This window comes from Toxotes jaculatrix, chromosome 21, assembly GCF_017976425.1.
Source record: "Toxotes jaculatrix isolate fToxJac2 chromosome 21, fToxJac2.pri, whole genome shotgun sequence".
NCBI lineage: Eukaryota > Metazoa > Chordata > Actinopteri > Toxotidae > Toxotes > Toxotes jaculatrix.
In genome coordinates, this window is record NC_054414.1 from 17177922 (window position 1) to 17205699 (window position 27778).

At 41.7% G+C, this 27778-nt stretch overlaps 3 protein-coding genes across 6 annotated transcripts in view; all 3 read right to left on the reverse strand.

Moving 5' to 3' along the window:
• Positions 1 to 2285, reverse strand: part of wnk4a (WNK lysine deficient protein kinase 4a) — a 36536-nt gene extending 34251 nt beyond the window's left edge. Inside the window, exons 1-2 of one of the 2 annotated variants that reach the window (XM_041066756.1) lie at positions 1478 to 2285; positions 560 to 1225 (exon numbers count right to left, since the gene is read on the reverse strand). In XM_041066756.1, the coding sequence (XP_040922690.1) occupies positions 560 to 1192 (633 nt within the window). In that variant the 5' untranslated portion in view covers positions 1193 to 1225; positions 1478 to 2285. The remainder of the gene's footprint in view (positions 1 to 559; positions 1226 to 1477) is intronic. The other variant, XM_041066757.1, reaches the window with a different exon arrangement.
• Positions 2286 to 2619: 334 nt separating this feature from the next.
• On the reverse strand, positions 2620 to 7057 carry vps25 (vacuolar protein sorting 25 homolog). Of its 2 annotated transcripts, XM_041066444.1 has the most exons (7): positions 6956 to 7057; positions 5197 to 5342; positions 4380 to 4433; positions 4168 to 4256; positions 3746 to 3821; positions 3374 to 3490; positions 2620 to 2948 (listed from the first exon to the last, which is right to left on the reverse strand). In XM_041066444.1, exons 1-6 carry the CDS (start codon positions 7000 to 7002, stop codon positions 3378 to 3380), a joined length of 525 nt encoding a protein of 174 aa, XP_040922378.1. In that variant the 5' UTR covers positions 7003 to 7057; the 3' UTR covers positions 2620 to 2948; positions 3374 to 3377. The 2 variants fall into 2 exon arrangements, with proteins under 2 accessions (XP_040922378.1, XP_040922377.1); XM_041066443.1 differs by having other exon boundaries at positions 2623 to 3490.
• Positions 7058 to 7663: 606 nt separating this feature from the next.
• arhgap27 (Rho GTPase activating protein 27) lies at positions 7664 to 27670 on the reverse strand. Of its 2 annotated transcripts, XM_041066861.1 has the most exons (18): positions 27556 to 27670; positions 25591 to 26446; positions 16408 to 16878; positions 15107 to 15346; positions 14650 to 14730; positions 14093 to 14215; positions 13393 to 13479; positions 11998 to 12065; positions 11747 to 11834; positions 11248 to 11349; positions 10838 to 10936; positions 10588 to 10687; positions 10294 to 10428; positions 9871 to 9969; positions 9686 to 9763; positions 9374 to 9505; positions 9090 to 9195; positions 7664 to 8891 (listed from the first exon to the last, which is right to left on the reverse strand). In XM_041066861.1, the coding sequence occupies exons 2-18, from the start codon at positions 26398 to 26400 to the stop codon at positions 8714 to 8716; spliced, it is 2997 nt and encodes a 998-aa protein (XP_040922795.1). In that variant the 5' UTR covers positions 26401 to 26446; positions 27556 to 27670; the 3' UTR covers positions 7664 to 8713. The 2 variants fall into 2 exon arrangements, with proteins under 2 accessions (XP_040922795.1, XP_040922796.1); XM_041066862.1 differs by lacking the exons at positions 25591 to 26446; positions 27556 to 27670 and adding an exon at positions 19870 to 20114.
• Positions 27671 to 27778: the final 108 nt, after the last annotated feature.

Here is a 27778-nt window from a genome sequence, read left to right on the forward strand (position 1 = left end):
TCTTAGTCTGCACGTGAGACACTCAGCTCGCCTCTGTGTCACCGGTTGATAATGAAAACAGAGATTAGAGGGGATCATGGCAGGCAGAGTGGTTCAGTTGGAGCTGACTGCTGACAGGATGACCTGGGTTGCCATGCACAGGCCTGACACAGCCCAACTCAAGGTCAACAAGGAATAATATGCAGCAGATTAGCTGCTTCACATCAACCCTGATGGCTGCAGAGGGGAATTAGGGCTGAGTGAGGTAGGAAAGCAGGGAAAGTATCAACCTGTACACCTGACTGATTCACTCCTGGGGAAGAGAAAGAGAAATACACTACAGTATGCAGTGTAGACTTTGACTGAATATCAATGCGATGTTGGTGCTGAGGTGTTGCCTAAAGGGGACTGATTTCATTCTTCTTTACTGCTTTTATCAGGATTTAAGTAACTGATAAAATGAAATATTCCACATTTCAAAACTAACGAAATGTGGCCAATCAGCTCCACTTTACAGACTTTTCCATCCAAATACGCAACTTTTTGGTCTAAAGTGAAATATAAAAATAAGCCATCTTACCTGTAGCTCACACCATGCCACCTCCACTGTTGTCTCTGTGTCCAGTCCTTTATAGACTGTCTTGAAAGATCCCCTTCCGATCTCGATGTTGAATTTGAGGTATCTTCCATCAGGTGAAGTTGCCACCGCTTTGGTCTCCACGTCCTCTTTCTCTTCCTGCTCCCACTGAGTTTCAAACGTGATGCGAGACAAGACCTTGTGCTGTTTATTTTGCAGTTCATTTTCAGAGTCCGAGCTGGCGTCCTGAGCGGTGGACCTCGGGACGGGGTCCCAGTTACCAGTAAGGGACCCGGCGTCGGGCTCCTGGCTGCACGGGGGCGTGTTGGAGCTGGTCCCCGGGCTGGAAACTGGGGACGGAGACGGTGGAGAATCATCAGCTTTTTCGTCCTCTGCTCTGGACTCAGGCAGTGTTAGAATATTCTCCGCTGACCAGGACAAGGCTTTGGACAGGGCCCCGCTGTAAAGAGGCGAATCAATGTCCATACTAATTTTTTGCAGCCCGTAAGAGTTTCTCCGTGCGCCCAAACCGTGCGTCCTCAGCACGGAGGGCACCCGGGATAAGCAGTCGTCGGTCATATCCACAGACAGGCCCGGGAAACCGCGTCCTGGTATCTCAACCTGTGCGTGTGACATTGTAGCAGGTTCGGCGTCTTCTTCATTTAGAGCCTAAATGTGGAAATGGCATTAGGACAATGGAGTGCCGTTACTTTAAGTTACGCGTTACTTTTCCATGATGTCAGTGGCTTTAATCAAAGGTTGGCCATGAAACCACAGGTGATACATGTCCGACCAGACAAAATTAAAACATAAACTGATTATAACATCTGACCCGCCTTCACCTGTAGCAACAGTCAACCTAAGAAATGTTTTCTGAATCCATTTTTTAAAAATAAATGGAAAAATAAAACAAATACTTACTCATCACAGCCGCTGTGTAGGAAGTATTTCACATAAACGCACATTAATGCATAATTCCTATCAACTGATCCTTGTCGTCCTCTTCTCTTTACAAAGTCCTCAGCCATAAGCTCCCCTGAAAGGACGGAGCTGCCTATATCAACAGAGCTCCGGAGAGCTCCGTGCGCGCTCCCAACTCCGCCCCGCGCAGCTTTGACGCGAGTCAGAGGGAGTAATTACGGCACGACCTATGGAGTGTTTGCAAACTAATCCTCTGTAAAACCACAACATTTCATTAGAATGTCCCTCCCTTCTGTTTTTATTTGATATGAATAATCGGTGGCCCAAAAGAAGTGTGGAACATCTTTAATAATCTAAACTGGAGCAGTACGGTGGGATGTGCAGGATGTCAAGGAAAGTTCAAGAAACTTTTTTTTTTGGCATTTCCTTGTATTGATTAATTAGCTGAACAGGTGCCAAAGTCCATCTGCTGCACTCTTCTCAGCTTATGCGCAAAAAGAAGCAGCAAAACATGATGTCTCCTCCTCTGGCCGGCCCTTCTTTGATCCAGGCGATAGCGCATCAAACAAGTTTCTCTGAATTTAGAGAGAACTGAAGAGTCATTTCACTACCAGCTTCTCTCAATCTGTCGTCATTAGATGAGCCTGAATGAGAGAGATATGCAGCTCAGGAGTGGAGGGGGGCGGGGGGGGGGTCGTTGTGCAGAGGGCGGGTGTAACCTGCAGGGGGAGCCATACCGCGGAGAGCCGATGCCTATTGCTGCTGAAACAGGACACCTTTATCAGCCGAGGCCACACTGGGCCCCCCACCTGTGCCACAAGAGCGCACGCTAGGCGTTATCAGCAAACACACACTCACACGATTCTCTGGAGCTGTATCATCCCCACAGCCTGGGACACAGCGGCACATGATGTGAGTGGACCAAGCCTGATTCAGTCACTCTGTACAGCTGCGGGCAGAAAGTAGAGCACAGCTCCATCACTGTGGCTCGAGTCTGCACGTCTGCACACTGCGGGGCGCTGTGAACACTATCGCCCAAGTCTTTCACGCAAACTCTTAAGATAATGTGAGAATGTCGAAACATTGATGCCGGAGGAGTTTTAGGATAAAAAGGAAAGATAATTATCAAGCATTGTGGGGAGACATGAAAAAAACACATTTAGCAAATTTCTAATTTATTTTCCTACAGGATATGAAAAAGTAGTTGAATATAGACAGAGAGAGGGAGGATAACAGGGGTGTCACAGTAGCTACTGCACAATAACAGGATGACAGCAATCTGTACATGAAGTCCACTATTATTACACTCAGCTGAGTCGAGAAGGATTGGTTGTCTGAGTCCCTCTGGTGTTCCTCTTCTGGAAGCATTTATTCTCAAAATAAAAAGTCCCCCTGGTGTTGTGTTCTGGGATTTCTTTCTTTGAGGTGTCTGGTTGGAACGGAGGAACAGCGGGCGAGCAAAGGTCCAGAGCTAATTACACCGTGGAAATTTGTTAACAGGGAAAATCGGCATAAAACTAGTTTTATTTACAATAAAGAAAGAGTAAAGTTACAGCTGGTGGGGAAAGATTTCCCCCTAAAGTATTCAGACATGATAGTATTTAGTCCCCTGATAAGACTCATTGCATGTTTAAATGGTAACAAATGTTACCTGTGACAACTTTAAACACAGCGTCACCTTTTACCCCAACACTTAAATATGATATTGGTTCTCTTCCAATAAGAAAAGGCTATGAAACTGGGCGAACCGAAAGGCAACATTTACTGGACCAGCCTCATCTGGGCTGGGCGCGGAGGTGCACCTTGTGTAGCCTTAAATGGCTGAATCTTAAAAATTTGCCTGTAAGGTACAGTATGTATGAGGGTTCCCAGACAGTGTGTGTGTGTTTCCAGCACCGTTTCAGAAGAATTTGACGCCTTTTCCATCATCCATGGTGATGATCTCTGCTTTGCCTTCTGTCTGTAAAGCCTGCAACGAGCGAAGAAGCATCCATTCTTCTAGACCGTGGAACTCTGGAAAAAACAATGAAAATGAACAATCACCGTTTATAATAATGATGATAATAAGGATAATACATTTTATTTATTTGGTACGTTTAAAAACAATATTACAGGGTGCTTTAAAGTTAATATCAAGATTGAAAAGGTTTAATAGATATCGCTGATTCTGTGTGGTTTATTCTAAGTGATTACAAGTAAACACAAAATCAGTCGGCATGAAAAAACGTATTGATGCTGATTTATTTTAGCATTTTAACGGTATCATACCTTCACCTTCTGTGTCATCACCATTGGACAGCTCATACAGCGTAAACACAGAGTTGACCATCCCATTTTTGGAAACCTAGGATGTCAGAAAACAGAATGATGGTCAACTAACATCAGAGCTACTTAATAAATAAATGTCAAATGTCTTCCTGCGACAAAAATGTAAAAAATCAGGTAATCAAACAACATGTTTACATGAACTGTAGTAACCTGGAAAACAGATGAAGCTTTAATAACATCATAATACTGTAATACTGAACATGATCTGACAGCAGAAATCTACACTGCTTTCAAATTTTCATCTTTTTTATTGCTTTAAAGAACACTTTCTGCCTCCCATTCATCCTTTATCAGCTCCACAAATGAACAACAATGCACAGTTTCACAGACAGAACACCATGTCTCTTAGTTTGATGACTCACCCACTGGTATATTAACTTGCCCCATTCCTCTGGTCGTCTCCACATGACTAAACACCGGGACTTGTTCTTGTCGAGCCATTCGAGGTTGCCTGAACTCAGCCAAAACAATGATACAAAAAAAGTTTAACAGTATTGAAATGAATTCATGCTGAGACAATGAGATAGGTATTCTTAATCTCAACACAGCACAAACTAAGCAGAACAAAATTTACCTTTTTTCCTCAGCTCCTCAAACACAACTTGAATTGCTTCCATTGACAGTTTTCCTGGAATGCAGTTAAGGGCTTACAACATTAGTTTGAATTTCAGTTCGGTTTCATCTTTGTTGTCATTTTGACAGGACCACTTGTACTCTGATTTGACCTTTAAAGTCATATTCAGCTGCCATTTGATTAGATACACCTAACCAAAGCTAATGCAGTCTATTGCAGCAGTATATAAATCCTGCCTTCATGAAGGTTGTAATGTTCACTTTTATTTACACCTGTTTTGGACAGTTTGTGATCATCTTTGGAGGATGTAGGTTCTGGTGCTGCTAAATTGTGTTGTGAGTGGTGTCTTTGATGTTTTCTGCTCTTATATCAGTAAAGGTAAACAAAAAAGGTTAGAAACACCTCACAGTATAACGAAATACAGTCCAACAGCGCCACAATAATCAGCCTCCTAAATGATCATGGAGTTGAATAAACACCTTCTGTAACAGTTTAAACAAATCTGAACAGGACCGAACACATGCAGCTGCAGGGGAAGAGAGCAGCTCACAAGCTGGCATCGTGCTAAGAAGCATTTAAAACCTACCCTGATTGTAAAATGTGTCAACGTTAATATCCTCTGGGTGAAGGGTAATTTTATATCCCAATAAAGGAAGGAGCCTATAAAGCCTGGACTAGCAAATTAAACTATCCAGGGAAACATGATGAAAGACGATATGGATTTGAAACCGAGGATCGTCGAGGATCTTGGACCAAGCTGTATTATGTACGGTAAAATTCTGGCCTCGGCTGAACCACAGGTGGACTGTTAGGATACGTTCTATCTTCTTGTTGTTGAACACGGGGCTTTCCTGAGCCTCCATGACGTCCAGGGTGTAGAGCTTGTGATGCCGGCAGTACGACAGAGCCAGGGAACACCATGCTGCCAGCTGTTTCTGTCTCGTGTCAACATTGGGCTGTAGCCTGTCCATAAAGAGAAGAGCAAAAGATGTGAAGAAGTTTTGATTTTGGTTTTCTCTTTTGTGTGTGAGTGTGTTATGTGCCAGGTTCCAAAATCTTAACAAAAGCCTTCCCAGAAGAGCGGAGGCTGATAAAGTCTCAAAGTAACGCCCATGCTTTTGAATGTACTTTGTCAATAATCACATACAGGTACTTACTGAGGAGCCAGGACCAAACCAGGAAAAACAGCCCCAGACCACAAGCACAGAAAGTATCTTGTGTGTTTCTTAAAATCTGGGAGGCTGCTTGGGACAACACGTTACTGACCACACAGCACCAATGAAATAGTGCAAATAAAGGGCTAATACATCATCTTCTGTTTGAGCCACGTTTATTTATCTAATAATAATTTACACGAAACAATCAGCATTTCTGAAATAAAGGCACCGCAGGAGATAAAGGCTAACAGGGTTATCACATATTATCAGTGAATTTTGGCATTACTACTGAAACTTAAACACTTATCAGTCTCGAGCTATAGTATCAGCACAAAACACACAGTCAATGCTCAGTATCAGTGCACAGAAATGATTAGGTTCCTTGTATTCGCTTGTTTTATCTATGATAAATTTGTTTTACAGAAACTAGAGCACTGATGTGTTCTAGGTATTAGAAACAACATCCCAGAAAGACTGCTAGAAATTCAGTAATGCAGACAACCATGGAAAAAACTAGCCATTCAGTGCTTCCTTTCTCCACTCAGGTGCACTCAGGTTAAACATCAGTGCTAAACAGACAGACTGATTACAGCAGGAGCCACCGGTTTCTGTGCTATCAGCTATTAAAAGTTGTGAATCTATTGAAGTATTGCAGGGTCAGTTTATTTTGAGCTGGGCTCCTTGGAGGTGGTGGCAGAGAACTGGATGCTGGACAACCCTCCAGTGACACGCTGGTTAAGCAGAGGAGCACCTTCACTAACAGAGTGCAACCAAGTGCCTGCCTGTGACTATTAAACTCCATAACTTCTCCCTTTTCTAACATTTTCTACAGTGATGTATGTGATGTTTTATCCCCTGGTAGTTTGGCGGTGTTACGACACTATGCTGCATATATCTAACAAAAAATATAGCGTGTGACCATGACAAAAAAAAAAAAAAAACATGAAGAGGTATATATGGTTAAAATTCTGCATCTGTCAGAGAATCAGATGGGTCACATAACCGGCTGTAATACAGGCTAATAGGCGGTGGATATTTATGTATGTATGTTTTGGTATCTGACAGCTGAGATTGATTCAGAGCTGGCTATCAAGACAACCAGCTACAGCTAAGGGTTTAAATGGTTCTTACACACAACACAGCAACTTCTTTCACCGATCGTGTGTTTTAAATGCCTGCACGATGAGCAGCAGCAATACGCCGCATAGTGAAATCGACTAAAGCTGCTAAGTAAACTTCATAAAAAACCAGTCGGCGTGTAAATCCACTTCCCTAGCTGTTTCGTTTAGCCAGTTAGCCGGCTAACATTATGCTAGCTCGCAAGTCGACACACCGCGGTTCAATAACACATAAACAACGAATACGAATAAGCAAAGGTGTCGGTGTTTTTAGAATATGGTTCGGAAAAATCTGACTCACGTAAAAAACGGTGGGAAATTGTACTGCCAGGGCCACTCAAAACTCATTGCAGTTGATGCGGTGCTCACAGCTGACAGCTTCCGGAAGCGTGTCCACCCTCTGAAAAGGTTCCGACTAACCGCACAGAGTTAGAGAACACAGACATGACTACATTCAAAAATGTTTAAATGATAGATGATTAAATTTAAATTCACAAATAATAAAATCAGAAAATGAAATACAAGTAGTTTATATTAAATACATTAACTGTCATGGGTGGAATGTATTCTAGTGCTATACTCTGAGGTGCTTGAACGTTGAGTAGTAAGTTTCAAGTTCAGGTTAAGTTTAAGTTTGTATATGTGGGTGTGTGTGTGTGTCACATGCTTGCAGATCCAACATTTAAAGGCTCTTTACACATTAAAGCATTAGTTATACTATAATAATAATAAGACCAAAAATACTAAAAGTTGTATGCTGTTGTGGCTACTTTTAATTTAATACTTCTTATTCATTTTGCTGGTAACACTTATGCACTTTAGTGTGAGTGAATGTTAGTTGTAATAGAGGTTCTTCTTTTTACTTTCTATACTACACAATAAATTACATTAATTAATAAATACATTTCAACCGAATCTATCCCATGTAAACAGTACATTCTTTGTTTACCGAGACATTTCCATGAGCTTTTTGACAAGAACGAACAGTCTTTTTTTTTTTAAACAAAGTTATTTATTATCAAATAACTTGTGCATTTTTCAACAACTTTCAGCATAAATATGCCATCTATTTCTATTTACAGGAAATAAATCTCTTCTAATATCCACTTTTCTGTTTCATGGTGAGACTGACTTCACTGCCAGCTCTCAAAAAGATGTTGTACTTACTTATATTCCTATGTTGTTATTATACAGTTCCTTCAAGTACAGCATGATTGAAACAAGGTGTTTTACAATTCTGAGGAAAATAAACTATAGTTTGCACAAGTATTCTATATCAACATCTACTTCACAGCAAGATATTGGTATTAATATTTCTTTTTTATACATTTCTATATTACAGTTAAAGAATTCATGGGTAAAAATGAAACTGATAAACAAAAATGCAAAATTAGAATACAATCTCAGTTATTGCAATATGTGATCATCCAAAACAATATTTAAAAGTTATTAAACTTTCTAAAATAAAGATGGGAGCAATCATTGATCATTTCTTAAAAAGAGAATTAATGCATATGTCCAGGTTTGGCTTGGGCTCTATTATAACTGCAGTTTAGAGAAACTGAGACAAACAAAAAACAAATAAAAATTAAAAATAGAAGTAAACAATTAAAAAAAATTCAGAAAGTGACTCGTGAGATTAAGACAGTTAAAATCTCAGGGAGCGAGAGCAATCTAACACATTCCTTCTTCCACCCAAGAAACAAGCTCAATAGCTATGAGACAGGAAACCAAACCACACCTGTCTACACCTGTGCAGCTCAGCTTCCAGTCGTAAAATACTGCCAAAGATAGTTCTAACAGTGTGAACCTCCAGTGGTTAAACATGCTTCAAATATTCTCAACAAAGACAATTTGAAGATCCCTTTATCTAGTTTAAGTGGTTAAACTTCAAATATTCTGAGCAACGGAAACTGAGCCCTTTAACATATTTTACTCTTTCATTTTCAGGTGTTGCATTGAAGCTGTTCATGTGCATGCAAAGGTAAATCTAGAACTTCAAATAACTTGAACACATTTAGACATTTGCCCAGGGGTGCACTGGAGGCTTGTGACTGCTTTAGCCGGAGTGGAAGATACGCTCATATTCATTCAGAATTAGCTCCACTATCTGGTTCTGAAACACCATGTGCATCGCGATGTTCGATGACTCCGTCTCTGGCCGAAGCAGCGTTGGGCCAAACACAATTGCCACATTCTGCACAGTCATGCGATTGTCTTCCCCATACTGAATGACCCTGTCAGAAGAAATAAAATAACAACGTGAGGATAACTTCCCTGTTATTGTTTTTTTTTCTTCTTCTGTTTTTTAATTGGTGTGACTGGAGCATCTAAGGCAAGACTTGTGTATACAATTCAACATTTTTAGATTACATTCTCAAATAAACTTCATTCATCTCCTACTGTACATGCAAAGTAAAAAGAAGGAAGTGTACCTGCGTAAATGCCCAAATAGAAGCTCCATGGTATCATGATTTGGAGGAGGAAGTGATCTGACCAGCTCACGCATGTGAGACACTTTTGTGCTGTAATCAGGAATTCCTATAAAAATATGAAAAAAGTTATTAATCAGTTAAAAATATAATATCATCTATAAATTCATTCAGATATTTGCTGTACTCAAAAATTCAATAATTTGCTCTCTGAACAGGTGAAACTGTGTGTTCAAATTAGCTGGAAAACAAAAACTTTAGATTTATGGATTTGAGAATCAGCTTACTGATGGCTGTGATGAAGTTATTGAAGTGACTGTACGGGAAAAGCGGCTCAGGAAGCTCTCGGAAAAACAACTTCAGTGCTCCGGTGATGACATGAACGTCCTCCCACTGGCCATCCTCGAGGTCAAGCTCCTCTGTTTTAACACAACAGGTGTACAGACCATTAGAATACAGCAGGGGGCACTGTTGTCTACAGTAAGATACTGCAGCAAATCCTTGTGTGCACTATGAAAAATCCACCTTCTCTGTATACAGGGTCATTGACTGAATGATTCAGTTTAACTCGTGTGAACTTAAACTAAAGGAGTTTTTACCATGATCGGCCTTGAAGCGTAGTTTCTGGATGACAGCGAGGTTCCCACTCACTCTATAGAGCCCATCAATGTCCAAACCTGTAAACCAGCACATCATACGGCACCAGTTAGTTAACGGCTATATACTGCACACAGCAAAAAGACTCCAGTATGATTCTGACTTTGATATAAACAAGATAGATTACCTCTCTTTTCCACTGCTTTGATACATCTCTCAACAAAACTAGGGACTGTGGTCTTCTCCTGAGCACACAGTGTGGACAGATGGCAACCAAACACATTATCTGAAGGGAATAAGAACATTATTATTATTTATTTAATTATTATTTATTTATTATTTATTTATTTTTTGTATATATTGTAGAAGTAGTTCTAGTAGTAATATTATCATCCCATTGAAGATATGCATTTTGAAGATTTTATATCTTGTTGACATGTGGATGTGCTTGTAATCACAAACGTTAGCGTTCAGTGTCTGGTAGGCTAAAAGCCATAAACTGCAGTCACTCCTGGGTTCATTTCCTCTTTGTACTTGTTTCCATTAGCTTCTATTCAAATAAAAAGAACTAGAAAGGCCTAGAGTCCAATGTGTCCCTGTTTGAAAGTACCTCGGATGTAGCCTTTCTCCTTCACAGACTGCAGTGTTGGGCGTTTCATGAGGAACTTCATCAGCTTGGTTCGAACCCTCTTCTGGTCTGTGTCTCCTGCAGAGCTGGATGACGGTGTGACACTCGGCCTAGAGGCTGCAGAAAGAAATGCAAGACAATTAAAATAGTTGTAATTCTAGTCCTCAATGGGCCTAATATTTCTAACTAGGTCAAAATTATTATGTAATTCATTCCACAATTAACTCAGACATGTTTGCTTTTGCAGAGAAGGAACATGCAGCTTGTTCAACTTACATCTTCGCTTGTCGATGCCACCTGCAGACCTGTCATCTCGCTCTGCGATCTTCTCATACAAGTCCCCGTCCTCCTCCTCTGAGTGATGGTCCTGGTACTCCTGATGAACAGACATACAAACCATATACATTAACTGTATCTCAACAATTAGCAAAGCTGAACCTTTTAATCACTTTCATTTGTCCACATGGTTCAGGCAAACACATATCATAATTTTCAATTAGCAATTATGACCAATGGAAGTACTTACCAGCTGTCGTATGGTGTCCATTAAAACTTTGTGCCAGTCATTGATGATACTCTCTGTATCGTACTGTATCAGAAACTCCACACCGTTCTTCCCTTTTAACTGAAGGAGAGAACATTAAAGAGGACACTTCATTTGTATCTTAAACTCTTAGCGATAATTACCCGTAAAACAGCAGGATGTTAGCATATTAATGTGAAGCTCAAATTTAGCTCAAAGCACCACTGTGCCTAACTACAGCCTCACAGAGCCACTACAGTGTTGAACTCTTGATAAATACTTCGTTTAATAACTGAAAATGGATAAAGAAAGGGTGCATTCAGGGGTTTTAAGTAAAACAGACTTTTACTAATTTAACTCACAACATCCCATCAAATGGCACACACAACATTATGTTCCAAACACAAACACACCTCTAAAACATTCTTCTTGCTGGATTTCTCCTTCGAGGCCCAGCCAATTGTCGCTCCTCGCAGGTCCACCGTGACCTCTGGAACAATCTGACTGGTCTTGTTCTGCATGGAGAAAAAAAATAAAAAAAATACAACTGTCAACCAAACAGACAGCACCGCATTCCAAGAAACAACTCTGAAAAAACAAGACACAACACTCTCTGCAGCATGCGGCAGTTTAATGTTTCATTTCCTATCTTAGGTATGAAACATGATACTAAAGTGCAGAGTATATGAAAAAAAAACGTTTCGGGCAATGTCATGAAAGTTCAAGTTGAAAAAAAAAAGAAAAAGTCAGTGATTAATTCTGTCTGCAACATCTCACCCAGTCACAATCCTCTCAGAAACGTACAGAATACGACATGAGCAGCAACAATCAGGTGTTGGAGTTTCTTATTAATGTGTGATGAGCTCTTCTGTGATGTTACATGTGAGTCTATCACTTAAATGCATGTCATACCGAGGCCCCTGTTGCTGCAGACTTTGGGTCTTTGTGGAACGTCAGCACTCCTCCATGGAGAACCGTCCATGTCTGGGCCCAGTTTTTCCTGAAATGGGGGAATGAGCATGACTAACACAGAACAAAGCCGCAGAGAACTTTGAAGAGGGGATGACACACGACTCCAGACACACACAGACTCAAAAACTGAAATGTGAGAATGTCATACCTGCAAAGAAAAAACAAAAGCACAAAGGGACGTTTTGATTTACCTTACTTTCTTGCCGTTCTCAGACACTTTTGTTTTGTTGAGAATTCCAGCTTTCTCTAAGTTCTGCACCTGAAAAATGTTTAAAAAAAAACAGCAATGTTTTACTTCTATGTTGACTACATGTAATTGTTAGGCTTGTGTATAAGGTCGAATTATGTAATGAAATGAGGGACACAGTTCTGGTTACAATGCAGAACACAAGCCTCATCAGTAAAGTCATGCACACAGGATGCGTTCAGTGAAGTTAACATTCAGACTTCTCCTTTACAGTCTGTCAACAATGATGAATTCCTTGCAGCGGGGACTTTCCTAAGAGGCAAATTCTGATTATATAGTAAACAACAGAAAAGAAAGTTGTTGTTTCAACAACTTGAGTGTGGCTGGTGTTACTCTATACTTTCGTTAAGCCACTCAAGGACATAGATTTAGCGAGTTTACTTTGGTGAGTATTTCCGGCAGGAGGACAGTGTATGTGGGATTTAGTCAAAATAAACTACAGTGTGTGTGTGTGTTCCTAGTAATGAAGGAACATGTCACCCAGTGCAACAGCGTGACTCACTGATGTGTTTTAATAGTTTTAACAGTCGAGCTGAAGACACTTGTTAATGGGATCAATTCATTGATGGTGAGTGAAGAGTTAAAAATGTCTCAGACACGTTCACAGTTTTTCAAGTCCGTCATAAAACAAAAGTCAGGTGCCCATATGGACGCTCGGGCGGCTTGTGCTTGTTGTAATCACTCTTCCTTTCAATGACCTTTAAAAGATCCCTTTCTGGTGTGTATCCAGTGCAAGTCACGAGAGGGGAAAAGAGAACTAGGAAAAAGAGAGCCTACGCAAAAATGTTTTCAAAACTTTATCTGAAGCTCATTTGAGGCATCAGAAGTTTGAGGTAGAAAAATCAACTGAGTATCTTCCAAAGTGACAGTATGTTCCTGAACAATATTCCTTCATTTTAATATGTTCTTTCCCCTGCTGTTCAGGAAGGAAAGAAGTCCGGGGAAATTTCATAGCAAACAGACTAATAGCACAATAATTTGCCTATCCCAGCAGGGGAAATACATCCCCACATGAAAGACACGATGATACGAATGATCATGCAACAAATGCTCTTTGAGTGATCTACAGTCACACCTTTTGCCCCATCATAGATAGACGCCGCTATCTATGCATCAAGCTCAGGTGAACACACAAACTAACAACCCACGTTATAGCGCAGCCACTTCGAGGTCAGATAATACGGGTTTCTCCAGGGTCTAAACCCAAAAGCCTTAAGAGAGAGATACAGAACATCATTAATGGCTAACTAACCGTCATTCTGTCAGCCTCCAGTTAATCTAGAGTAATAATTAGTATAGGTAGACATGACCGGACTGGTACGGCACATGTTCCACTCACGTTATGCTGCGTCTCAGGAGAGTTTCCTGTACTGGAGCTGTCGCTGCTGTAGTCTGACGTGTTCCTCCTGTGAGTTGGGACGAACCTCTGAACAAGAGAGGAAGAACAGTAGGAGGATACTTTAGGATTTATAATTCAGAAAACACGAGACCAGAACTTCCAAAATTCTTAATTTCTCCATTCTCCGAATTATTATAAACACACAATTTGACCAAAAGTTTGTGGACACCTTTGTGCATATACTTTTTGTTGAGGAATCAGATCGTGTTTTTGTTAAATCTGGGGGGAGAAATAAACACCCGCCCCGGCCTAACATGCTACCACTGCTGTGACCTTGTGTGAGGTATTGAACCCCCGGCTGCTACAGCTGAGCTGCTCAGTAGGAACAAACTCAAGCCCTTATTTGTATCCAGCAACTCCCAGGTGTTTGTGTACAAATGTTGCCCTCCATGTCCCTCCCTCTGCCGCTCTGTCCTCAAGTTGTTACTGTAAATAAGAGAGCACTGCAGTTGATTTGCCTTTCTAAATAAGGGTTAAAAACGTAGGAGTGCCGGCTGTTAAATAGGGATTCGCCCTCACTACTCACCTGGCTGCAGCTTTCCGTTTTAGCCAGCTGACACACCCATGTGTGAAACAGCATGTACATGCAGGTCTGAAAGTGTGTGAATATGTGTGTCTATGTGTGTGTGTGTGTGTGTACCCCGTCATCCTGGGCTGAGCTGAGCTGAGCAGGTCCCATGGTGTGTCGCCAGTTCTTAAAGACTGACGTGTTTTCGGGCTCAACACCATTCTCCACCCTGGACTGACCCGGAGCTACAGGGGCCTGGGGGAACCAAAAAACAGTTTAGTCTAAATACTTGAATTTGGAAAACTTGAAAAATGTTTATCTTATTTTTGTCCTTCTTTTATTCCTTCTTTTATTTTTGCCCTGAGTCTCGCCTCTCAGGCTACATACAGGCTGCCCAGGCAGCCAGAGAGGAAGGCCTGCAAACACCTCTCGGGCCTGAAAAAAAGGTACTGCCAATGTCATTTTTTTGGGTCAGATTTATATTTATAGTTATACTCTCCTAAAAAGACGCTAGTAAAGTGGAAACTGTTTTTCATTGGCCCCCAAGGCAAGAATTTGATCAGTAATCATAATCTAAATTGAAACTGATGTCTGAAAACCATAAATGCAGCAAAAAAAGACAAGAAAAAGCCCAACTCTGACAGAGTGTGACATCTATTGTAGTTTTATAACCACAGGAAGATTTTCACCTCAGGCAGGTTCCACTGAGACTTGGAGCCGTCCCTCAGGTAGTAGTAGGTCCGCCCTCGATCATCCACAGACTTGATCCACTGTTACATAACATAAATTTAAAATTAAAAGGGTTCAATGTCACTGCTGTTTTCAAAAAAAGAAATGAAAAGTAGTTTTACTGCCACGATAACTCATAACATAAAAAGCTCTTCTCCTATTCCAAATATTTACATTATGTAAATATATTAATGCTTTCAAATTAAAAGGATGTCCTACAGCGATAGCGCAGTGAAGGGTTACTGAGTGAGGTCGGTGACATAAAGGAAGAGTTGCACAGTACTCATTGCATCACAGTCTACTGCTGGTACTTCTTTGGCTTCTTGTATATGATCGCAACTCGACAATCACGCCCACTTCACACAGAGACTGGATAGGTGTGTCGAGGTGAGGAAGCATGCAGGTTCTTGGACATACCTGATCTGGAGAGTGTTCACTGGTGAACACCCAGGTACCGCTGGGTTCCACCGTGAGGTTCCAACCACTCGGGGTACTGCGGTCCAGGTTGGCCCTGGGGATGATGGTCCGGCTCACGTGGCTGAGGGTGTACTCCTTGGGGAGGGTGGGAGGTCCCGTGGCAAGGAGCTTCTCGTAGGCCTCTGGTTGATCATCAGCTGGGTATCCCTCCGAGGGGTAGTCCTCCTCAGGTAGAGGAGGCTGGGAATGTAAACATGGTGGAAACACAAATTAGATCATACACACAAACTTGAAAATAAAGTGGGAATTTACAGCAACATACAAACACAAAATTAAAATAATTTTATTGGAGAAACTCTTTTTGTCTTCCTGTTTCCTGTCTTATTAAAAATAGTTCAACATTTTAGGAAATACACTGAAACACTCTCTTACCAAGAGTTAGATGAGGAAATGAACAGCACTTTTATCTGTACAGGAAAATATGAAGGTACATCAGGACTGGAAACAGGAGGAAAAAAACTAATCTACCTATAAAATCATTAAAAACTCACTAATCAATAGAAATTTTGTTTGATAAAAGTGTAAAAATTACAGTCTGTGATTTTACAGACATGACTCTCAGCGAGAAAGTGAATAAGTGTATTTCCAAAAACGCTGAACTACTTCTTTAATCACCCCTGGGGAGTCTTGTCCGCCACACTACAGTAATCAACAGACGCTGATGCTGATCTTTGCCTCAGTTCAGTTTCTGTGTTGAAATGTTTCTACATCTCTTCTGAATAATGTCAGCTGAATAACTTCCTACCGTGGCCCCGATGCAGAGCTCAAGGACTTTCCTATGACTTTGATAAATAAGTCAGAGCATTTCCATGGCCTCAAAGTATTATTCTGCCTTGGCCCATTAATGTTCTAGCTCAAGCTCAAAAAAAAAAAAAGTCATTAAGAGGGAGAAAAGGGGTCACTTGTGGCTTGCGTTGTGAAGAAAAACCAACAGAAAACCACGTGATGAAACACAGAAAATGTGTGAAATAGTTTGAATAATGCGTCAGACACAATGCAAGATATGGATATGCAGTGAAACATTTCAACATTTCTCAGTAGCCCCTTCTTTTACAGTTACAGGGACACAGCTGGGGACATTGTGCAGTAGTTGGCTTTCCTGATGAAAACCAGTCCTGTCTGCTATGTAGGTGCAGGAGATTTAATTTTATTAAAAGCAGACTGTATTTACAGCTTTCCCCTGGGTGAAGCTAAAACAGGAGACAGGGAGAGGCTAAGTAGAGCAGCCAGGCTGTCCTTACCGGCCCGTCCTCGTGAAACCTGTGCACATTCATAGGCTCCATCAGAGGGGGATATGGGCTCAGCTGCTCTGGAGGCTCCCAAGACGTCTCCCCAGACATTGGGTTATAGAAGTAAGGGCGACCGCTAGTCTCATCCACTAACTGCTCCCAGTCTGAGGTCCACGCAGGGGGGGAGGCGGTGGGCAGAGAGAGGGTAGGTGACTGAGGAGGTGAGGGGGAATAAGGTTCCTCTGTAGGGAGAGACTCAGGGTCCGTGGAGGAGTCTAGAAAAGGATTGTCCCAGGTGGTGCGCCCCGTGGCGGGGTGGTAGTAGTACTCCTGTCCACTTTCGTGGTCAAGGTGCACCTCCCATACCTCTTCAAGGTAGGAAGCAGAGGAGGACGAAGGAGCGGAGGGGGGAGACTCAGAGATGCTCTGGCGAAGCTGTGCTACATTGACGTAAATGGGTGACCGGAGACTTTCATTCTCCACCTGTGGAAAGGCCAAAAAATGCAGATGTGGAAACTCAAATAAAACCTCAAGTTCTTCTACAGAATGAGAACTAAAGCTAATGTAGGAACAGTATATGTGTGCGTGCGCCTTTGTGTGTGTGTGTGTGTGTGTGTGTGTGTGTGTGCTTCTATAAAGACAATATCCTGCAAATTACAACAAGCTTTTAAATGACAGACATGTCACATTGCAGTACTTGTAAGTAATATTTCACACGATTAAAGCTGTGTCAAACAGTGTCAAGAGCCAGCCTTCAGCCCTCTGCTCTTGCTGCAGCTCTTTATAAGTCAGCCTTCCGCATCTAACAGAACTCAGGAAGTAGCCTTCAGCTGAAAAAAAACATAAACCACAGAGGTGTTCCTCCAAAAATAATGTTTGTTACCTAATTCCAGCCTCATGTCTCACACACAAAAACCCCAATACACAACAGTTTAACGCTCATTCCTTCCAGACTAAGATGTGTTGGTAGTTGCTTTCTCTGAGTTTGGTAGTTTGGTAGTTTGCCATGCTGAGCGCCTGATTAACTACCAAACCCGTGACAGCAACTGACCACAGAAACAAAGTGCAGAGTAAAAAACCAGGTTAAAGCACTATGATCAGGCATCGTCTTGGGTTTTGTTGCCCTACAACCAGTCATCAGTTAAAACTCCTTCAGTTTTTCAATGATCTGATACAAACTACATTTTAAGTTTCTGTCAGTCAGAAGGAAGCTGGTGAAACCTCCATGCTCCACATGGTACAACTTGCTGCAAGGCAGGAATATGACATGCAAATAGATACGATCATCACAACTAATTTGTTTAAAGAACGCCAATGAATGTGATGAAAGGCTGCCTCTGTCCTGAGCGCGCCTGAAACTGTGCGGCGATAACTAAGTGCCACAGTTACACTTGACCCCTGCCAAATCAAAAACACTGTGATCTTTCTTTTAGTCCCTCTCTTCTCACCTGGGCACCACCGAGATAATTATTCCTCGCCGTGAGAGTCCCAGGATCTCCTGATCTGGGGAGCCTCAGTGCTGTCATGATGGCACGTACACAAAGAGAGAGCCTGCTGTCTCTGTCAGACTACACTCTATTGTTAGAGTGTACTCTTAGCTAGCTGCATGGTCTATATATATATATATATATACACCAAGACCTGAGACCTGTGTGTCTGTGCTGCATCTGGTCATCACTGTGAGCAATGTGCAGAGCTATGAGGGAGAAACATGTCAGGCCACATTCATTTACTCCAGTAGATTTCACACTACTTCATATTTTTACTACACTACATTTATTTGACAATTGAAGGTACTTGTTACTATATGTAAGACTGTTCACACAAATCCTGCGATTCGCATTGTTCACTGCACAAAAACTTTTTTTTTTAGCAAATTTTCTTTTTTTTTCACTTTTACTTGTAATGAAGATTTTTTTTTTTTCATTTCAATATTGCTGTTCTTACTTAAGTAAAGGATCTAAATACTTTTTCCACCACTGCCAACAGGCTGAGGAGCTCAGGGGATAAAAACTGTTGACATGAATAGAACTGCAGGCATTTCTGCATCAATTTCATGATCACCTGTGGGTTTTTTTTTAATGGGCCTATTCAATGTTATCTCTTTTCTGTCTTTGCTTCATTATTGATCTCAATCTAAAAATGAGGCAGTCAATCTCGAACAGCCAGACAACTGACCCCGAAACAGATTGATTCCAAACAACACACCACCACGACCAAACAGAAATAGACAGAGGAAATGAAAGAGCTGCTTCATTGATCTCTGACACAGCTCTGCTGAAATGCCCCCATCCTCTGGAACAAACCACCAAAACCCAACCACATGCAGTGAAAGGAAAGCTGCATATACCGTGCGTAGGAAACATATCAACAAACGCTGTGATGAAATGGTGCAACAGACTGACATCACTTTGACCAGAAAATCAAGTACGAAGATCACTGAGCAGCTCCAATGCTACAGCCCCTTCCATTACACTTAATACTTCTACGCAACTTTTACTTTTTCAAGGGGAAAAATTACACTTCCTGCAGTATTACATTTATCAGACCATTGCCGAAGATTAACCCAATTCCCAAACTTTCTGGCTCGTCAGCCCTTACAAAAACATGTCTACAGTATGAGCTGTTAGCAGATCTTTGCTCCTACCTCAGCAATCACCTTACAGTCTCTCAGATTTCTGCTGTGATTGTGTGAGGGTCTGACCCCTGGGTTGGAAATGCATCAATAACAATCTAATCATGTAATTTTTAATAAAACACCTGTCACAGGGAACATTTTTCTGCAGATTAAAAGTACCTTTTAATAATAACACTTCTGTTAGTTAAGATTCTGAATGGAGGACTTTTACCTGTAGAGGAGCATTTTTAAACTAACATAGTGTTGCTTTTACCTAAGGAACTCAATATTTTTTTCCACCAATGCTCCTATGTCCTAGTATGTTTGCAGTATGTAGGTGAACGACATCCGTTTTGTGTCCAAAGCCACAATAACAGAAAACATGTCTGCAGTCTTAAAAAAAAAAAACAAAACACACAAAACTGGAAGTGACATTTTGTTTTTTGTTCAGGATGAAAAGCAAAATTTCAGCAGCGGCAGCTTCTATATCCACATAACGTCACACATCATGAGTTCTCCGGTCTGGTTGTTTTGAAACAAAGTACTTCAAATTCAAATTCAGACCTAAACCCATAAAAGGATTCTTCAACATCAAAACCAAAAAGATAAAACATCAAAGTCGACATCTAGAAAAGCAGAGCTTTCAAGCAACAGTTGTCAGCGCTGTCAGTTCATTATTCACACCACTTGACTCAGTACAGGAAAAGAGACAAGTGCAGGGGTGACATGTTTACGCAAAGCAGGAAGCAAGAGCGTTATAAAAACATATAAGCATATCAAATACGCTGATCGCAAAGACTGAAATCTTGTAACGTAGCAATAAAAGCCGCTTTGATGCCAGCATGATCGTCACCTACCTGAGGAACCACCGGCAGAGTCAAGCCCTGCTTGCCCTGGTGACTTGAGCAAACCCTGGCGTACATGTCCACCATGTTTATTTTGTTCTTTTTAGAGCAGCCATATATCCAAATGGGCACCAAACTGAAGCGACTCAAGCGTGCAGCCACGTTCAATCAACTTGTGATGGGAGAGACGCGAAGGCACATTCATGAAACACACCCTCAAACACACATCCTCCTCTTGCCGCAGCTGTGACAGTTGCAGCCCAGATAGAAAGGAGAACTGTGAACTCTGTTACAATAGCAGCAGGAAGGGACTGTGTGAGGACTGGGTGAGATGTGTGTGCGTGAGAGAGTGTCTGTCTGTGTTTGTGTGAGCCTATGCATGAATTCCCTTGCACAGGATGGGGGGGAGAGGGCAACTGTCTGTGTGTGCTAAGAGCCAAAAACAGAAAGAGACAATGAAAACAAGACAGAGAAGAGGGTTAGATAAAGGGAGCAGCATAAACTTTGCAGGTCACTTCAACCTACTTCCTGCCTCTGTGCCCCTATCGTTAAAAAAAAAAGAAACAACATTAATGGAGACAAAGCTTTTAGAAAGCGTGACTAAAAACTACTACTTTTCTTTTACATGTGCAGCAGCTTCTCAATTGTAGATTATTCAGCCTTCTGCTAGTCACTCAGCCAGTAAAGGGGAGGGAAGCAATAATTTCCCACAATATGTGAGAGCTGCTTTCGACAGGCCACTCTGATGAGACATTGTGTTGTTAAAGATGTACTCCATCAGGGTTAACACTTGAAACAGGAAGTCCAATTGTTCAATCAATATTTCCTTCTGCACTGGGACGACATTAGCCAGACTGCAGACAGCAAACAGAGCATTTTGTGGCTATTTTTAGTCAAGATATTTGGGTTATGGTTAATCTCAAATTAGGTTTGAGGCCATAGTGGTTAACTTATGTTTATATTGCTGCAGCTATGCATGTTGATTGCTTTGTTTCAGTGTCTATAATGGCTGTATTGAACCAATGCTTCCTGGAACATCCAAGACATTATGAATTGAGCAGAGGATAGTTTGTTATTCAAATGTGCCTGAGAAAAACACGGACAAATTTACACTGTTGTGAAAAAATATTCACCAGAATCGGAAAAGTACGCATCTCTAAAATTTAACACGTCACGCAGTTTTGTCTGCAATGAAAAACTGTTTGTATCTGGCTTGTTTTACTTGGAAGATGCAAATAAGTATTTTTAAAAACTGCATTTCACTGTGTTTTCAAGCATGGTTTGGAACGAACGTCCTGCAGTGCAGAGCAGACAACTCTGTGCCCTCAGCAATGCATGAAGCAGCAATCTGCTTGATTACTTAACCACATTAGCACTCACCCAATCAGACAATGGAGAACCAAATTGGGGCCCAAATCACGCCACAAAGCACACAGTCGAGCTATTGAATCTATGTGGCTCCACCTCCTCTTACATCACACTCTTCATGGCCCAGAATCCAGGATAACTCCACAAATTTTCAGTGTAGATTCCATCAGCTTATCGTGTTGTTATCTTTGCACTTCAGGCCAGGTCTGCTGGCTGACGTACGGAATTTGCAGATATTGCTTGCTCATGACTCCCACTCTAACTTTGTAGGTGAAGTGTTTTCTGTGTAGGAGGGGAATTATTTAAGTGAGAGTTTCTGCAGTCCTCTCTGAGGCAACTGGAAATGAGCAAATCAAAATGGAAACCCCACTCTGCTGCAAAGAAAGCACCTTGACATTTAGCATCAGGTGCAAGTAAATATCAACACACAGCACACAAACAACCCAAAAAGCAGACCGCTGAATCTGACGGTCTACAACACCTGGGACTTCAGCACTAACTCTCTCTGGGAACCTTTTGCTCTGCACTAATAAATGAAGACAAACACCATTGTGTTCCAGGTAGGATGAACTGAATGAGAGGATCACTGTAATCAAGCATGTCATTACAACTTCACAAAAACACTTTACAAATACTACAAATAAACACAAAAGACATTCCTGTTCGCATGACTCATGCCGCTCCTCACAAAGACCAGCTGAAGCTTCCTACAGATTATCTACACATCATTTGGAGATGAATGTTCTAAGGTTTTATAAATAAAAGTTTTTTTTAAAAAAAAGGCAGACTTCCTGCTTTCTCTTGCCTTGTTCTGTATGTTGGGTGTGAACACTACTTTGAAGTGCTGCACCCAATAATCACATTGTTTATACACAGATTTCAGTTGTCTTATTCCTGCCTTAGCCCCAGTCGTATCTCTTGTGTATTAACATTCCATTTTAGTTACAGAGCAAGTTTCTGATTTTTGGAAAAAATTATCTTTCCAGCAATCTTTGAAAAAAAAAACAAGGTTGTTCAACATCGTTTAGGGCTGTTCTGATGGTACTACCAGAATTCTCAAAGGCTGTTCGTCTGTTGAATGATTACAAAAGTTTTAACCAGATTCCCAAGTTGAACCTCTTGTTCCTAAACAAAGATAGTAGCTGCAAATAATATACATATACATCTAGCTCAATTTGCACAATGCGTTAAAGCTATTCTCAGTTATATTGCTATTTATTGGTGTTTCCTTCCAAAATGTTCTATTTTCATGCAAAATCACAGTTAATATTTTTCACGTGTTTCACAAATGAGCAAGGGCTCATGTAATTGCTGGGAAAACCAGTTGCAGCTGGCTAAAACAAACAGAAGAAGAGTCTTTAAGGATTCTGGAAATGCCTTGAAAAACAGTCTTAAATGCTGTTAAACAATCTTCAGGATTTCTCAGAGATTACCAGGTATTTGTTTCTGAACGTAGATGTAATACAGGAGAGGCATAAACTGGGGCTAGGCCTGCCTAACCCTCTCTGTTACCATCACACTTATATGATGTGCATACAGAACATTCAGTTCACACTAAAAAAAAGCACACAAACCTGTGTGGCACAAAGGCAGCTTGTAAAAACCTTAAACTGAGACAGAATGTACCAGCTAATTCTTACAAACTTCTTCTAAACTTCTGGCTAAATGGCAAAACACGTCACTGTTCCCCACATGTTGCATATGTGACTAAAGCATGGTGAAAATGAGAGGCTCATCCTGACCACTAACAATCAGGAAGCTGAAGCTGTGTGCACCTGTTCTTGACGGACACATGTTCTGTCAGGTAGGCATGTACAGTGAGGTCTGACAAGACACTCACACTACCTGTCGGAGCAGTTTCTTGGCATCTGATTTTGTCTGTTCCACAGAGCAGCAGGAATTACTGCACTATTGTAGGTGAGGTGCTCGTGGCAAAGCCGCCATTCCTCCAGTTTCTTTCTCAGAAATGAAGAACAGATCATCTGTTCAGTTTAAAATGCCGAAACATGGCAGTCAGGGCTACGGTGTGCACAAAGGGACAAAACAAAAGCTCAATTTACACAAAAAGCTACGATAAAGACGGATATCACCGTAAAAAACAGGCCTGGATCTCCACACGTTTTCCTTTCTGTAAGCTGTAGAGTTAAAATTAACCAAACTTTGGATTCCCAATCCCAGGTGCATTTGTCCTCCACTTACCAAACTTAACATCCCATTTGAGACCAAAGAACAGGCTACATGGACCCTTGATATTAAGTGACCTACATTTGGGCTAATTGCAAGTTCTGCACATTACATATGGACACACGCCAAGTGCATGGCAGGGCTGGCACTAAAAGCTCCAAAGCCCTGCTTGTTGGGAGTCAGTCCAGACCCCCTCCTCACATCACCATGGAGATGGCCCTCCATTGTGGGGTAAGAATTAATGCACTTGAGGGGTCCTGGCACGTCTGCAGTCCTGTTACAAGTGTGGGGTCTCATTCATGCATCCACAGAGGAGAAACGGAGACCCACATATCATCACCAGCAATGTTCAAAATGCAGACATTGGTTGTGAACCCAGTTAGGCTTTGCCTCCCTCTGAAGCAGTGAACTGTGCCGGTAACGCACACGCTGTCACTGGGGAAACTGGGAGAGGCTGCAGCCATTACAGGGCTCAAAGTGACACACATGTTCGATTAAAGTCAAACAGAAATCTAATCAAACACTTTCTCCTTCACAGACTGACTCCTGGCTGACGTCACTTATCCTGAAACCATGCAACAGGTGCGAAACCAATGGGAAGTGTCGTTAAACTTACCTAAGACAAAAGTTTTTTTTTCTGTTTTGTCGTTTATAATCGACAAACTACATCCACCAGGAAAAGAGGACGAGGTGAGCTTTATACTCCCAAATGTTTCACCGTTTCCCTGCGGTGCGGTTGATCACGATTCCCCGGGATCGTCATCGGTGCTGGGGAAACCAGGTAGCAGCTGGAGGTTTGGGAGTGGCCGGCAGAGCTCGGGTTAACTCCTTCCTTTCTTCTTCTTCAGACGCAGAAGCCACACAACCTGTTTGTAACCTGTTCCGAACTAACACTGACTTTGTACAACCCCTAAGGTTGATGACAAACTCGTCCAATCTGAAGCCACAAGCCCTCGGTCCCCTTCTAAACAAATCACTAAGTTAAACAAGAGCGCATCCAAAGGTGTGCCATCGAAACGTGAAGTATACACGGCAGGTAAACGCGATTCCGCGCCCGCAGAAACTTTTCGCAAACCAAAACTCGGAGCTCGAATCAGCTGCTTTTACTGAGGTATTCAAGAAACAGCTCCTTTCGCCCATTGAAATGGCATGAAGGGGACGACCGGCCATTCATATGCTGATGAGCTGGCACAGATACTGTGAGCCCAGCCAGCGAGGTATTCCGAGTCAGGACCCTCACTGCAAAAAGTGTCAGAAACCAACCACTGATCCAGTCTCTTAACTCACTCAGTCAGTGGTGGACAGGAACCAACTGAAGTACAGTATTTAAAGAAGAACTCCGTGGATTTTACAAATCAAAGTCTGGTTCTCCTGGGGAGAACCACTAAATATGTTTTCCCTCCTCAGGTCGCTTCATTTGAATAGTTTTAAATGCCTGAAGAGATAAAAAAAACTGCCGAGCGTTAACATGTCAACATGTCAAGAACAGAGCAAAATCTGAGAAAAGTGTAGTTTTACACAGCAGAATAATAATATTATTATTTTTTCCTGTCCTGTTAATCATTTCCTGACACCCTCAGGTTTATCTTGTGACCAACTCGAGAACCACTAACAAGTATCAGACAGGTGTTTACCGGTGCGTTTATACTACAGTTCACAGCACAGGTGATCTCAGTTTAAACCATGTGACACCGTGCAGCACAGACGGTTTAGGCACTTTCCGTTAAATACTTCTCAATACTTATGGAAACAAGTCATATGCGTGTGTGAGGATGAGTTTATGGAAATAAACAAACCTTCGTACAACAAAGATCCTCTGAGCGGAATCATTTCCATAGTGTTCCAGCCCACAGGAGCTTACCGAGGTTACACTTCCTCATATGCAATATTTCATATTTGTAATTAATTTAGATTAATATGAACGTGAGATCTTCATTCTGGTATGAAATTTTCTTTTCTGCTGATCAGTGTTAAAAAAAAAAACAACAACTTTTAATTCAAAGACAATACAACATGAAGTCGTCTTTGAGCACCGTGCTGTAGGAGCCGATCGCTCATACTTTACATGATGAAACTGCGCCCTCTCCCGGCTGTGAAATCCAAATAACAATTTGATCTCATGCTTGACTGAGACTGAAACAGAGTGATGAATGAATAAGGAATACTGCATAATGTCCATACCTGCTCAATGCGAAGTGCACCTGTAGAAGATTCTGCCTCTGCAGCTGGATTCAAACTCTGTTGCTGCGATTCCGTTATGTCATTGGAAGGAAGAGGATCAGGCGGGTCAGGGAACTCGTCAAACTCTGTGATGTTAAGCTGTGGTATTGTGTCATATATGGGCGAACTAGGGGGTGAAGGGAAGCCTGTGTCCTCATCATCCACAGAAGTCCGTGGCGGTTCTACTTTATCACCCTGCACTGAGCTTTTCGACCATTGCTGCCCATCACCAGCCTTTAGCACTGGCTGAGGTTTTGCATACAGTTGCAGGTGGTCAGGTTTCAGAGGTGCTGAGGTTAATGAAAAGCTTCCTGCTGAGTTATGTATCTTTGTTTTATCCAGGTTAGGTGCAGAGCTGCCGGTGGTCTGTCCTTCTCTCAGAGTCTCATGGGGCATCACATCTGGTATGTTCTCACAGAAACCAAAAGTGGAGAATCGGTTTGTCTCTCTTGAAGCATCCTGAGCTGGTACACAGATCACTGTCGTTGTTTTACTTGGTGTCATATCAGCAGTATCCACAGGTTTACTGTTGGTCACACACTCAGCTGAATCCGGCTGTTTAGTTCCAGGAGAGTCTCCAGTATGTGATGGGAGCTCCTTCACGTACTTTGCAGGGATGTAAAAGGGCCTCGTCTGCTGGTCTTTGCAGACGTACCACCAGTGCTCATTTGTCTTGGAGAGCAGGATGTAGCTTTCATTAGGCTTGATGGACACGAGGCGGCCATCCTTCGCTGTGTACTCGAACTCATACAGCACCCACACAAGCTCCATGCTCCCGCCCGTGTGGCCCCTCAGTTAATGTGTGCACATTGTGGAGCTGTAAATAGAGGAAATGTGAAGGTGGGGCAGCTTTCAAAAAGTAGCTATTACAAATGTTAGTTAGCGGTTCACAGCTCCAAGACATTACCTCTTCACACTTTAGCCTGTTATGGTATGTTACTGTCAAGGACGGGTCATAGGACAACAGGCATGTAATATGTCCCCCACCCCTCTTATATAGGAGCAAGACCCCAAGACTAAAAGAGATAATAAAGTGACTACAGTCCAGCTTTTATGTCATTTTCTGTTGATTTGTGTTGGTTTGTGTCTCCTTGTTCTGTGTGGACTGGTTAATCTGCTCTGTTAATCAGTAATTGATTTTGTTTGTTTGTTTGTTTGTTTTTGTTGTTGTTTGAATTGTTTAGTGGTAAAAATGATCAGAATGCTGCTTTATAAGAAAGACTGATGCCGTTTCAGAGCGCGAACAAAAGGGTGGCAGAGGTAAAAGCCTCTACTTCTGTGCACAGGATTTGACAGGAAGTTGCTCCATTTGCTGCAAAGCAACTTTAACCTAAACATAAAGATGACTAGAGCAGCAAGCTGAAAATTGCTTTGCCTCAAAACAGGAAGCCTGCACCAACCTCAGCTCAGCGTCAGTCCGACGTCACCTTACAATCTCAGTTTACCTTATCAGGCTGTGTTCTGTCCATGAAGCACTCAGAGTATTTGCTGTTGTGTGTTGTCTCCTAAAGCACCCGCATTACAATAACACCACATGATATATCGGTTAGCAGCTCTTTCACACGCAAAAGGTACAATTTTGTGTTTTTGTTGTAGCCATATTATCACATTCACATTTTATTTTTAACAGGTTAGGGTGAATGTATACCTGTTCCAATCAAATGGATATTGTAAAATATAAATGTTATATTTTATAAAAAGACCCCATTAAAAAGGAAAAAGTTTGCCAACATGGGAAAAAAGGACTTTACTAATCTCCCAGACTCATAATATCTTGATGAATTTAGCAGTTCGGTATCTAAAGGATAAGTCACCTGAGTCAGAATACACTTTAAGTTAAAGCTCAACAGCAACAACAACAAAAACCACATCCTGGAATTTCATATCCTAAGGCTTCAGTGTGGAAAAAATAATTTATCCACTTGCCTGATTTTGTTTCCAAAAATGTCCCCACAATTGGACGTATCTCAGACAAACCCCGAAGCAGGTGTGTGTCCACAGAGCAGGAGTCAAAGTGCTGCTTGCATGTATTGTTTCTGCTCGACTGCCTCTGTCTTATTTCCTGTTCTGTGTGAGTGCATGTGTCTGCTGAGAAAGGCAGCCAGTGACACATTACAGCACAAAATCCACAAGAAATGGGAAGTCTGAA

Excerpts from the sequence above, each read along its gene's own strand:
- vps25 (XM_041066444.1), bottom strand. The coding sequence starts at position 7,002 with ATGAGTTTTGAGTGGCCCTGGCAGTACAATTTCCCACCGTTTTTTAC. Across the intron at positions 5,343-6,955 it reads AATTTCCCACCGTTTTTTAC|GCTACAGCCCAATGTTGACA; the intron begins GTGAGTCAGATT and ends CTTTATGGACAG. Across the intron at positions 3,822-4,167 it reads GCAAGTTAATATACCAGTGG|GTTTCCAAAAATGGGATGGT; the intron begins GTGAGTCATCAA and ends CTGACATCCTAG.
- arhgap27 (XM_041066861.1), bottom strand. The coding sequence starts at position 26,400 with ATGGAGCTTGTGTGGGTGCTGTATGAGTTCGAGTACACAGCGAAGGAT. Across the intron at positions 14,216-14,649 it reads CTCAGTGGAACCTGCCTGAG|GCCCCTGTAGCTCCGGGTCA; the intron begins GTGAAAATCTTC and ends TGGTTCCCCCAG. Across the intron at positions 10,937-11,247 it reads GCAAGAAGAATGTTTTAGAG|TTAAAAGGGAAGAACGGTGT; the intron begins GTGTGTTTGTGT and ends TCTCTCCTTCAG.